The sequence below is a fragment of the Palaemon carinicauda genome, chromosome 11 (assembly GCF_036898095.1).
Source record: "Palaemon carinicauda isolate YSFRI2023 chromosome 11, ASM3689809v2, whole genome shotgun sequence".
NCBI lineage: Eukaryota > Metazoa > Arthropoda > Malacostraca > Decapoda > Palaemonidae > Palaemon > Palaemon carinicauda.
In genome coordinates this window covers 140,694,900-140,709,042 of record NC_090735.1, presented here as the reverse complement: position 1 = coordinate 140,709,042, position 14,143 = coordinate 140,694,900, and the positions used below count along the sequence as shown (strand labels likewise).

The 14,143-nt window shown below is 32.7% G+C and overlaps 1 protein-coding gene across 1 annotated transcript in view; it reads right to left on the bottom strand.

Moving 5' to 3' along the window:
• Positions 1–780: 780 nt before the first annotated feature.
• Positions 781–14,143, bottom strand: part of LOC137649794 (protein Wnt-9a-like) — a 31,980-nt gene continuing 18,617 nt past the window's right edge. The window contains exons 2-7 of the mRNA XM_068382737.1: positions 10,482–10,566; positions 8,805–8,982; positions 4,211–4,394; positions 3,453–3,609; positions 2,676–2,840; positions 781–1,823 (exon numbers count right to left, since the gene is read on the bottom strand). Of these exons, the coding sequence (XP_068238838.1) occupies positions 1,323–1,823; positions 2,676–2,840; positions 3,453–3,609; positions 4,211–4,394; positions 8,805–8,982; positions 10,482–10,566 (1,270 nt within the window). The 3' untranslated portion in view covers positions 781–1,322. The remainder of the gene's footprint in view (positions 1,824–2,675; positions 2,841–3,452; positions 3,610–4,210; positions 4,395–8,804; positions 8,983–10,481; positions 10,567–14,143) is intronic.

Sequence of the window (14,143 nt, the reverse complement as noted above, 5' to 3'; positions counted from 1 at the left end):
TCAGTCCTTGAAAGATACAGCGTCAACACAAAAGGATCGGTTTCATAAAGTCTTTCTTAATGGCTTACCGAGGACCACAGACGTACCCTTATGTCCACATCCCTTGGATTGGAACAAATTCCAGTGAAATAAGATCCGTAGTCGCATACATCCACACAAATGACAAGATGTAAGCTGGCGGTGCGGGTGTGCACTCATAAAACGCACACACACCTGGATGTATGAACGTCTTCAAACGCACTTTATGTAGTGATTAATTCTATATTCACTTTTCTTATCCGTCTTTTCGTTTAAGCGGTTTATGAAGAGGCCGGTGGGGGCAACTAACGAGGAAATCGAAATGATATAAAACTGAGAAACATTGCTTCATGCTATTTATCATGCCCGGGAATGTAATTTATTAAAACAAACACCTGGTAATTCAAGGACTAAAAAAAAATATGAAATGCAGACTTAAATTCAATTAAACTACTGTACTATATACGAGAAAATATTATTGAAAATATTGATACATTTTCTAATACTTGTAACAGTACAAAATAATTTGCATCGTTCGAATAGATTTGCCTATCATAACACCATCTGATATCCTCTTTTATATTTTTAAGCAGAGGTGTCAAGATACTAATAAAAAATGGTTTTGCAAATATATGCTTCCAAATTCTGAGTAAAATTGAGAGCTAAGATCAAAATGATTACGATCATCGAGGCTAAACTTAATGCTGGGATCAATATAGAGTCGTCTGCCAAAGTCTCAGATTTTATTCCATATTGCGAGAAGTAATCATAATAATTTCTACCATACAGACTATGAAATTCCATTAAGAGCGTAGAAAACTAACCACGTAACAAAATATAGATTTGAATTACAGTCTGAGAGTTTCTTCTCTAACGTGTCTAGCAAGCTTCTAATATAACTGTTGAAATAATGTTGTTGGAACTGATAGGTATTGGTGTAAAATGAAGCCAATACAGATGTCTAATAGCCATACTTAGAGAAGTCTCTTTTAAAACAGTTTTTTCAAGGGATTTATAAAGCTAAGAATGTGTCCTTTCTCACTAGTAACACTTTCTGCAGTTCCAATTACCATGAGCATTGTCACAAGTTCATTATATAGATATATACAAACTCGCTTCTATTTAATGATTATTAAGTAAGAGATTACGTACATTTGGTCATTTATAAACTTCTCTTTTGGGGAAACTTATTATTAGGATTGTTGTTATTGTAGATTGCACGGGCTCTTGCAATTCTGTAAACCCGTGCTTTACAATCTGTATACAAGTTTCACCCTCAGATAAACCATGACTTCCACCGGGGTCTATTTGCACGTGTAAACCTCTGCAATCTTCGTGCAATTGTGACACAGAACTTTGCAACACCACACGACGCTACATCTGCACGGTTCGTGCACTTCGGACACAGTCGTGTCGTAACCCCGTCCGCAACAGAGCGTTTCACAATTATCACAATTTTCACATTTTTCACACTTTCGTCCCTCTGTTCCGGGACTGTACCTGCTCTTACGACAGAAGTCCGGCGAGCGGTCCACGAAGACAAGACTGTTAGGGTCCCAGCCTTTAAAATGTGATTTCTTCTTCTTCTTCTTCTTCCAGGATTTGGTTGGAAATTCTGTCTTTTGGTATTGTTTCCGATTCGTGAGATGGTGATTCATGTTGTCAAGCTTACGCTTTTGCCGCCAAGTTGTTATAAATTCCTCAGGGAAAGTTTGGATTTCATCCCAATTCTTCCATGAGTTTTTCGGTATATCCCGCCGATATCTGTTCAGTTCGTTTTTCCGTTTTTTCGACTTTGGCAGCATCTGGAAAATATGGATATAAAGCTTTATAAGTGAATTTTTCTTAAAGTTCCTGAGGCCCTAAGGTATTTTCTTTACTTCGTTAAATTTTATCAAGCTGGCATATATTTCACGAAATCAGATGATAAGTAAAAAAGTTCCAACATGGTCAGGAAAAACAAAATATTATAAAGGAAATATAAAGTAAGACATTCTTAAATTCAAATAACCTGAAATGAATTGTTTAGTAGAAATACAAATAATTTTATCGAAAATAAACATGGTTAGCCATAGATAATGAAGAAATACTACTATGACACAACAGGTAAATAGAAGTTTAGGGAAAACGAATTCACGAAGGTCTCTAAAAACTGCAATAGTCTATAAAGGTCTAAATATGTGACTTTAGCTAACAACGTAGTAATTGTAACTACAAGAGGGATTCTTTAGCTATGGTCAGCAGCTCTTCTAGGAGAAGGACACTCCCAAAATCAAACCATTGTACTCTAGTCTTGGGTAGTGCCATAGCCTCTGTACCATGGTCTTCCACTGTCTTGGGTTAGAGTTCTTTTGCTTGAAGGTACACTCGGGCATGCTGGTCTGTCTTGTTTCTTTTCCTCTTGTTTTATTAAAGTATTTATAGTATATACAGGATATTTATTTTAGTTTTACTCTTCTTAAACATTTTATTTTTCCTTGTTTCCTTTCCTCACTGGGCTATTTTCCCTGTTGGAGCCCCTGGGCTTATAGCATCCTGTTTTGCCAACTAGGGTTGTAGCTTAGCAAGTAATAATAATAATAATAATAATAATAATAATAATAATAATAATAATAATAATAATAATAATAATAATAATAATAATGATAATTCATTACCTGTGCCACGTTAGTGGTTGGAACCAAGTAAGCAGAGTCATAGAGTCTCTTGATGACCTGTGCTGAAACCGTGAACGAAGGCAATTGGTACCAACAGGTCAGCATAGAACACGACCCTGAGACGCCATGGCACTTGCACGATCGCGATTTTCCAGACACGATGACCTGTTGGTGAAGAAGACCTTGTGTAAATCGTTACCGCGTGTTAGAATTCTCATTTCTCAAAGGAAATCAGATTTTTATCCGCGTAAAATTATCCTTTATCGGTTTGAAGAATTGTGCGGAACTTGTATCGTTGATTGAACTAAGGATTACTTTTTAGTGGTGATATTATATATATATATATATATATATATATATATATATATATATATATATATATATGTATATATAATGTATGTTGTATATATATGTATATATATATATATATATATATATATATATATATATATATATATATATATTTATATATATACTGTATATATATATATATATATATATATATATATATATATATATATATATATATATATATAAATATATATACATATATATATATATATATATATATATATATATATATATATATATATACACACACACTCATATATATATATATATATATATATATATATATATATATATATATATATGTATATAAATACACATGTATGTATGATTTCACAATATAAGATGTATTCTCATTGTATTAAAACTAGCTTAAAAAACTAGTAAATCCTTAAAAGCTTATTTTCACCGCATTGATAATAACCTTACCTGCATTCCCACTTTTGCATTGTGAGCATCTATGTGCGATTTGAAGTCCCGGCTTTGTTGTTCCTGAGACATCTGCATCTTAGATTTCCCTCCCATTTTTCTCTTCGACTTCATTTTGTTAGTCTTTTTCCCACTGATGAAGAGCCGTCGGGTGAATCTTTGGAATAAATGTAAATAATGCTGTCATCTCTCTACGTAATTAAGTAATTTCAGTATTTGCAATCGCACATAAATATTGTTATTATACATAGAATTAATAATAGGCGTTTGTTTCCATGTGTGTTAAAATATATTGACTCGGTACAGACATCAACAGCTGGATGGAGAACGGAACAAGAAAATAATGGCGTAGATAAAGCACAAGAAAAAATTAACGAAGACCGTTGATAACGAAAAGGAAACGAAAAAGTCAGAGAGAGAGAGAGAGAGAGAGAGAGAGAGAGAGAGAGAGAGAGAGAGAGAGAGAGAGAGAGAGAGAGAGAGATAAAAATAAGTTAAGGAGTTAAGTAATATTTTGCACCTCTCAAAAATAAGATAATTTTTTTTAATGATATGTAGTTTATTGTTATCTATATAAGTTATTGCGCAGTAAAATGAAAGAAGAAAGATTTTTAATGCTATTCTTAAACACGAAGTAAGAGAGAGAGAGAGAGAGAGAGAGAGAGAGAGAGAGAGAGAGAGAGAGAGAGAGAGAGAGAGATGATATTTATAGGCGACATAAGTGGACACAAATCATTACTACGAAGTTGTAATGTTACCTGGAACCATATCTGAGGTTATCCCCACATCCTCCCCACCTCCACACCTTCAGGTTCTCCGTGCGGTCGGCGGAGTAGTCGTCGCAGGAGCACGTGGAGAGCCGACCGGCGGAGCAGGCCCGCGAAACGACGTGCGACACTGCTGCGGCAGATATCGCCTGCATGAAGGCTGTTTCTCGAAATGCTAAGTAGAAAGAAAAAAGGTTTTACGGATTTGATTTATTATTATTATTATTATTATTATATATATATATATATATATATATATATATATATATATATATATATATATATATATATATATATATATATATATATATATATATATATATATACCTCAAAATTAATAAAAGATACAGTAGCTGAAAATAGAGCTCGAAATGCTAAGTAGAAAAAAAAATTTACGTATACGATTCATTATACAAGTACCTCAAAATTAAGAAAAAGATACAGTAGCGGGAATTAGAGACGTGATATCAAGATTGGACAACTATCAACCAGCTGAAGCTTTGAGCACTGTTAAAAAAATGTTTATTTAAATTAGGAATTCTCCGTAGAAATATACTGCTCTCAACCGTATTTCAGTAAAATACAGGTGACCGTAATTTCACCATACTTTGTTATTATCTTTTACGGGTTAGTGACCGCAATATCACCCCTTTACGTTAATATGACCGTTTTGAAAACGGTAGAAATCCTGGAATAAATTTTGCTAGACATTTACATTTCTTTTAATGCAAATTTTCAACAGTGTGGGTATATCTGTCAACAAGGAACAAATGCTTTGCTTAAGGTGTTATAAATATATCTAGAGGACATTGGCTTTACATATCAATGTATTACAGCTTAAACAGCTGAAGAAAAGGAATCATGTAGGCATATATCTCAAAATGTGTAGACAATTCACGCAAGGTGCTAATCAACTCGATTTGGTATGATTTCCCCCCACTCCCTGTTCTACCTAAAATGGAGGAATCATACCGAACCGACTGTAATATCTTGATATGTAAAGCCAAGGTCCTCTAGATAAACTTAAAGAACCTTCTGTGCCAATTGGTACAATATAATACGTAACAAGAAAAATCAAACATGTTTAAAAAGTATAGAATCGTTAGCGGAAAGAACCACTGCGGGAAAATTAGTCAGTTGAAAGAAGAACAAAGGACCATAATGCACACCAAATTACTTTTTTAATCTAGGCCTGATTGTTAAGAAGAAACTTTCAAAAACTGATGGAAAGAATAAAGTAGAGATACAAGGAAAGCAGGTATTTGTGGGAATGCTTGGTCCAACTGTAAAGGTTTATGAACATTTTAATGACAGCAAGTAGTCAAGGAGAAATATCATGATATTGAATTGGATACTGGCACAGAGCATTGGGCTAACTTAGTCGGAACGTGATTATACACTACTATAAGATTCAGGGCCTCTGTAACACGGTTTTTTGGACTTTGCTCCTTATCAAGGCATCGGATGTAGCTGAAAGTTGACATATGTATATTTTACAACCACACACAAATTTTGTCAGCATTTTCAATAACCTAAACCCGATAGTTTTAATTTTTATAGAGTAAAAATGATCTAGCCGACGCCATGGCCAGTGATAACGAGCCAAGAGTCGAAAACATTCATTTCGTAAGCAATGTAAACACCTTTTGACAAAATTTTGCCCAGCCCATCCACCGGACACCCATTCACCTTCTTCCATCGGCTCTGGAACCCATAACAGTCAAGAATGGCTAGCAGGATTTGGAATTGCCCCTGTGGTTGCAAAACTGCATTTATCTTATGACTTGCAACTTTATACAGTCAAGAGAAATCACATGGCCATATTTACTATAGCCTGAATAGGTAATTATTCAGTTTCTAGTTTAAATCCAATGTTTATGGTCTGATTTGTATTTAGCGTAATATGATTATAATACTTGTAATGTCACTCAGGCTTTTGAACATTTCCATTAACTATTCACTATGCCACCAAGAGAGAGAGAGAGAGAGAGAGAGAGAGAGAGAGAGAGAGAGAGAGAGAGAGAGAGAGATTGTATGTAAACAGTCTTGATATAACTATTTTTGTTAAAATGAGAATTTTGTGCTAAACTCTCCATCAGACCAACGGATCATCCGATATATTTTTTTTTTCTTCTTCTTAGGCCGTACGACCGTGTTGGCTATGTTTTGGGCATGACTGCATTTTGTAAATAAATCATGAATAGTTTTAGAAGTTTTATTTGTACATCTTATGGGAATTTATAGGAGTAAAGTGAACATAATTCATTTATCCTTTAAAATAATTACTACATGTAGCAAAACAAATAGTAGTAAAGATGATAATGCAATGAAGGAATGATACCAAACTTTATCTTTAGCTTCAACATCGACAATATCATACCCAGTTGCCATAAATTTGTCAGCTTAATGAAATAGCCTATCATCTAATATAAAACTTAAATTCTGAGGAGGCCATGGCTTATAGCACAGTGAAAAAAAATGACACAGACTTTATGAATGGCGGAACGATACATAAATGTGGGTGGGGTATCTGTGCTAGCGTAGTAATACTACTGTAGCAGCAGTGCCGCAACAGTAGTATACATGAATTAAACGTTTAGGCCAACTGCTGGGATCCTTGAGGATCATTTAGCACTTCTTACAACTACTCGAGAAATAAGTTTTTATAGCCAGAATTTTAATTTTCTGATCCAACAATGCCCATGATAGCCTTCAGTGTTATCCAGAATTATAACGAGGCTAAAGTGGGTGGAGCCTCATGAAGTCATCATTCTGACGATAATTATTGGTGAAAGTTTAAAGCAAAATACAGTACCGGCAATTTTTTTTTTTTTTTTTTACAGTAAATAGATCGGTAGATAGACAATAAATAAAAATTGCTTGACATTGGATATAGCAGTTATCAAATCAAGCTTGTCTACTTCGTTTTTGAAAATTACCAACTATTCCCTACACCTTGTCAGTCTGATTGTGAGCTATAAAGTAGACTGTAATTTCTTAGGAAACTTATTTTGGGAGTTAGACAAATAATCGAAGTGTTTTTGTATTTATTAACATATTTTGTTCGTTTGTTCATTATGACAATTCTCAGTGGAGAGGTTTCAGAGTTCATAAAGGTGTACTGCTTTGCTTTTATTTACACTTTTGTGTTATTGTTGGCAGAGATATAGCCTTCGTTACGTATAACCAATCATCGATCGAGAAAGAGAGAAGAAATGCCGTCATAAGTTACGTAACGAGTGCGTTCGAAACCTTTTCTCTGAGTAAGTTCTTCAAAAATCGTCACTTTTACTTAATAAAGTACCAAATTTATTCAACCTACGTAATGCAGAATATAGTCAAAATTTATGTGTAGATATAATGTGCATTCTGAATAAGCGTTATATTTATGAAATTCATAGAAAAAAAGTTATTGCGAAAAAACCGTGTTACAGAGGCCCTGAATCTCATAGTAAATAGCTATTTGTACTGTAATCCTCCAGTTGAAGAACATTGTAAGGATTAGAAAGGGGTTCCGTAGGTGTATAGGAATAATGGGACAGGGCTTGGGAGAAAAGTATATAAGATGTTTGATGTCACTTAACATTAAGCTGAAATACTGTAGTGGCTTACAACCTATTCACGTTTGAGTAATCGTCAGCGATCTTATTTATATCAATGAAGATAAGCCAAAGTGAAGTTACTCCAAAGAGAATAAGTGATGAGTCGGCGTTTGGATAATATTAGAATAGAGAGCATTTTAAAGTCATAAAGTCTACTAGAATAAACGCTGTAATGTTAGAAGGAATATATAGTACTGAACTCATTATTGAAACACGCCCTAGAGATCAAGGCTTAAGGCTAACAAGATAAGATGTGCCATCTTATCTTGTTTGCCTGGTTCTGATCTACGTGACTTTATCTCGCCTTGATACCCAGAGAATCAACGCTGCCGAGAATATTTTAGAGAAAGTCAAAAAGCTGTTCGGTGGGATATAAGCATAGGCAGGACTGAGTTTAGGTTACTAGAAAACTGTTGTAACATCAAGACAATGATATTCATTAATCAGGTTAGGTTAATTAAGGCAATGAAGAATATTAATGTTCATACGCCATGCCTTTTTCCATGATTTTTAATCTATATACGTTAATCAGGTTAGATTAACGCAATGAGGAATGTCAATGTTAATATGCCCTTGCCTTTTTTCAAGATTTTAATCTATATGCCCTAATCAGGTTAGATTAATTAAGGTAATTAGAAATGTTAATGTTGATATGCCGTTGCCTTTTTTATGATTTCAATCTATATATTTTAATCAGGTTAGATTAACGTAATTAGGAATGTTAATGTTGATATGCCCTTGCCTTTTTTCATGATTTTAATCTATATACGTTAATCAGGTTAGATTAAGGTAATTAGGAATGTTAATGTTAATATGCCTTGCCTTTTTTATGATTTTAATCTATATACTTTAATCAGGTTAGATTAAGGCCATGAGGAATGTTAATGTTGATACGTCCTTGCCTTTTTTCATGATTTTAATCTATATACGTTAATCAGGTTAGATTAAGGTAATTAAGAATGTCAACACTGATATGCCCTTGCCTTTTTTCGTGATCTTTAATCTGCTGTGGCCAAGGGAGCAGTTCCATCGATCGTATTTCATCATGTGCTGACAATGGTTGACGCCAACCCATGCAGCCTCCGCCATCACACCTGCGAATTCCGCCGATCGAGCGCAGCTATGGTGTCCTCTCCCGTGCACACCTACTCGCCGGCACAGCTGCAGAGAGAATGAATAGGCCAATGTTTGTATTTTACGAAAGTCTTAAATGTATATTAAATTCAGACACAATTGCATATGAAAGAATAGTAAGAGTTCGTGTTTATGCAAGCCTTCGTGGTATATTTAAAATATGGCACAACTGCATATGAAAGAACAGTATAAGTTAGTATTTACGCAAGTCTTATTATTATTATTATTATTATTATTATTATTATTATTATTACTTCCTAAGCTACAACCCTAGTTGGAAAAGCAGGATGCTATAAGCCCGAGCCCCCAACAGGGAAAATAGCCCAGTGAGGAAAGGAAACAGGTAAAATGAAATATTTCAAGAAAAGTAACAACCTTAAAATATATATTTTCTATATAAACTAACGGTATAATAAATCACAGACACAACATAATAGCAAGTGGTAAGTATCAGTGTTTCGTAATTAGCAACGGCACATTAAAATCACAGATGCAGCTGCGTAGAAAAAATAAAACCTAAATATTTCTATTTTACGCCATTCATAATGGTACGCATTAAAGTATTTTTTCACAAGTACCAGTCGTTGAGACAAATTACCGGTTTCATTTCAGGACACTGTGCTCTATGTTAATTTGGGTAAGCGAGGTTAGCTTTAGTTCGTTAAAACACGAAGCTCAAAGAATTAATTAATTCAGTTTCTAATATGCTCGTTATTAATGATATCAATGCGTTGTAAGAAGGAAACCTGACACATTATTATATCTCTCGTCTTCATAATATAGAGTTTACATATCTATTCTTGTGGTTAATTTATAAATGTACAGCGAAGACTGAATCTCTCTCTCTCTCTCTCTCTCTCTCTCTCTCTCTCTCTCTCTCTCTCTCTCTCTCTCTCTCAGTCAAACCTTTTCTTTCGATTTACTGCGCAATAACTTACATAGATAGCAATAGACTACATATAATTAAAAAACATATATCTTATTTTTAACAGGTGAAAATATTACTGAACTCTGTAACTCATTTTTATTTAATTCCATTTAACAAACTCCAGGGATTGCGCATAATTTCAGAGGGCTAAACGTTAGAAATACAAGACCCAAGCTGCTCTAAGCTTTTTATTAAAGCTTCATTTCTCATACCATTCACTGAAGAAAGAGATGAATAACTCGATAAAGATAAAACTCCTGGACAAAGATTTTTTTTTTTTTGACCTTTTTTTGACAAGAGTTTTTTTTTCTTTTTTTTATTGATTATAAGAAGCGTTTCGTAGGTTAGGGCCGTCTAAGAAAAAAATTATTTCCTTAATTCAAAATGAACAAAATATCTGTTATTGTACGTTAATTTATTCAGCTGATTACTTTCAGCCAAAGAAATTTTCTATTCGAGTTTCCTTCAATATCCTCTTTATCACTTTATTCTGCGAGTGGCTGTAACCACACCCATTTTAAACTCTTATTAAAAATCCTTTAGAAAAAAATGGAGACGAGATAAGAGTATTAATAGAATATAGTTTCATGACAAATACCTTACTGAGATCTGTAGTGGTCAGATTGACAGAGGCCAGGTTCGAAGTCAGAAGATCCTGATCAAGTGGTCGCTTACTGGATATCCTGTGAAAATAGGAATAATCAAAGATGGTTGGATTAGATTATTTCGTTTGGTCTCTCTCTCTCTCTCTCTCTCTCTCTCTCTCTCTCTCTCTCTCTCTCTCTGGAAGATATAGAAGGGTTTCTTGGCTTTACACATATAATTTTCTGGATTATAACAGATTATTATTATTATTATTATTATTATTATTATTATTATTATTATTATTATTGTTGTTGTTGTTGTTGTTGTTGTTGTTGTTGTTGTTGTTGTTGTTGTTGTTGTTGTTGTTGTTGTTGTTGTTACCTGCTAAGCTACAACCCTAGTTGGAAAAGCAGGATGCTATAAGCCCGGGGGCTCCAACAGGGAAAATAGGCCAATTAGGAAATGAAATAAGTAAATTTAAAATATTTTAAGAACAGTAACATTAAATTAAATATTTCCTATATAAACTATAAAAACTTTAACAAAACAAGTGGCAGTTAAATGAGATGAAATAGTGTGCCCGAGTGTACCCTCAAGCAAGAAATTTAGGATGGAATAGATTATTGGTATTTTCTTCAATTTTGATAAATGCATCTTCTATGCCATTTGAAGATTTAATGAACTTATTTTAGATGATCAACTCTTATATAGGTATTTTATAGCCACCTGTACGTTGTCTTGCGGTATTCTTGAAGTTGTGCCCTGAGGAACTTTCCATGAATTATTTTTTCAGAATTCATTGGTTTATATATTTCTTAATTTTTGTATTTGTACATATGGGTATATTATTCTTTGGACGCCTTTTAAGCAACTTTATGATGACCTTTCAGGTTGTTTTGAAAGAACACATGTTCATGAAATAATAATAATAATAATAATAATAATAATAATAATAATAATAATAATAATAATAATAATAATAATTATTATTATTATTATTATTATTATTATTATTATTATTATTATTATTATTATGATAATAATAATTACGATAACAATAATTATGATAATTACAACAACAACAACAACAACAATTATATTATTTAAAGCTACCAATTCCTTTGATATTGCCCGGTAATGAAACCACGGAAGGAAGCCAGTTCAATAGCTAGAAAGGTCAGTGACATAGTACCAAAAAGTCAATAACATGGAACCGAAAGATTTCATTGACCTTAAAATTTCAATTATATGTAGATAAGGAGTTGTAAGTTCCATGATAAATAACTGAAAGTTTACTGATATAAACGTGATATGGACCTAAAATGTGAACGATACGGAAATTAAACATTTTATGATAAGGAAGCTGAATGGTTTTAGACTCGAAGTTGATTCAGAAACTGCATCCAGTAACAAGTTATTTTAGAAAAGGGCTTGATTAGAATATCAGATTAAATATTACAGACAATATTTCGTATAATCATCGCTTGAATGAATTGGAAATTGGCCTAAATTTAGTAGAAATTAAAAGCGAAAAAGATATCGAAGCAAATTCATGAAAATTAGCAAAAGGGAATATAAAGAGCATATTGAATATGTAAGAGCAGACTTGCGTGTTTGCTAGTATATTCTAGGGACTCAGTGGTGTACTGTAGAGTGAAATTCCAGTAAATTACGACATATAACTCCGATATATAATCCTGCTAACGCTAATTTTTTTTTCTTTTAAATAGTTTCCATGACCCACGAAGGAGACTAGAGTATAATTATAACGTTTTTGCTGTTGCTTAAAGTTATTAACGTAGTTGTATTTGTATGTTTGCGTGTATGCATGTGTATTTTTCTTGTTAAGAGCCATTTGGTTTATAGAATCCTGCTATTCCAACAAGGGTTGTATTTAATGATGATGATGGTGATAACATTGATATTGATATTGATATTATAATTGTTATTATTATTATTAGTATTAGTATTAGTATTAGTGATAATGATAATAATGATATTATTTTTATTAATAATAATAATAATAATAATAATAATAATAATAATAATATGTGTATGACTGCTCGTAGGCGTATCTTTAGGAAGGCTCAGTACTCATTTCTAACCTGAAAGGCGGGAGTTCGAATCCAGGCCTAGGTAAGGGCAGTTACGATTTACAATTACAAGACGAGATTTCCCTTTACGAGAAAGATAAATACTCCAATAAGGAAAGTAATGATTTAGGAAAGTAATACATTAAAAGAAAGAGGATGATTTAAAAGAGGGTGCTACTTTAGGTGAAGAAAACGAGTCTATAAAGAACAACGCTCTAAAAAAAAAAAAAAAAAAAAAAAAGACATGCTTGGCAAGAGAATGTCATGAATGAATGTAGCACTTTAAAGGAGAGTAATAAATAACGCATGTACACACGTTATACATAAATAGATCCTAGAAATCTTAAAAAAATATATATATATATATATATATATATACATATATATACTACATATATACATTCATACATATATATATATATATATATATATATATATATATATATATATATATATATATTATATACAGGTATATGTAACGATGGCGCTTATTATGATGATGACCATTTACGGAATTTTCGAATATGAAGAAGAAATTAACTAATTATATAATACTATATCAGAGAGAGAGAGAGAGAGAGAGAGAGAGAGAGAGAGAGAGAGAAATTAAACTTTCAAACCCAACATGTAATGCGAAATTATAGAATCGTGGGGTATAGGCTCCAATAAATAAAAGTCTACGGTAGGTACACATATAATTTCATACGATGATTATCCCATAGGATAAGGAAAAGATTACAGAAGGAAACATTAGTTATTACAAATCAAGCGCGGATTCAGCAATATCCAAAAGGGGGTGGGGTCGGAAAACATGACCAAAGCAGCTGGGGGTCAGAGGTGGGGGCCGCTGTAAGTCCGGAAGCTGACGCAATTTTAAACTTTTAAAGCTATTTTTCACGTTTTGTAAACAATTTTCACCTTATGATTACATATTATAAAGTGAAAATATATTATATGATAACAGTATTTCGACAAAATATATAAAATAGTAATATTTACAATTATTTTAGTACATGATTATACTTTCTCGATAAAAAAGTCATCAGCTGATGACCTTTTAGTTATATCTATAATTACTGGAGTGCCTGCATCCTTCCGTTCAACTATCAAACTATAGCAATTCTCGACTCGTTGTATTATTAGTCTTTCTAGTTATTCCAACTTTATTCATATCAGAAACACAATCTCTTTATCTCCAGCTCATATAGTAAAATCTTACCCCTTCAAGAGAGAGAGAGAGAGAGAGAGAGAGAGAGAGAGAGAGAGAGAGATGATTTCAACTTTCCACATCTTAACTTCATTTTTCGTGTAGAAAGTATTGAGTGAAATTTGTTAATTTTGTTTTAGTTTTATACAAGTTTGAGGGTTTCCGTGAAATTCAAGATTTATTTCATGAAACATTTTTAATTAATTCATATTAAAAAATATTGTTTCCCCGCAAATTAACACATCAGCTTCGTTTGAAACATCACATTTAGAACCGGTAAACTTATTCAACTATTATAGAATTATGGAGTTCTCATGCCACGTAGATTTGTTAATCATATCACTTTTAAAATAACATTTTATATCGAAAAATGTC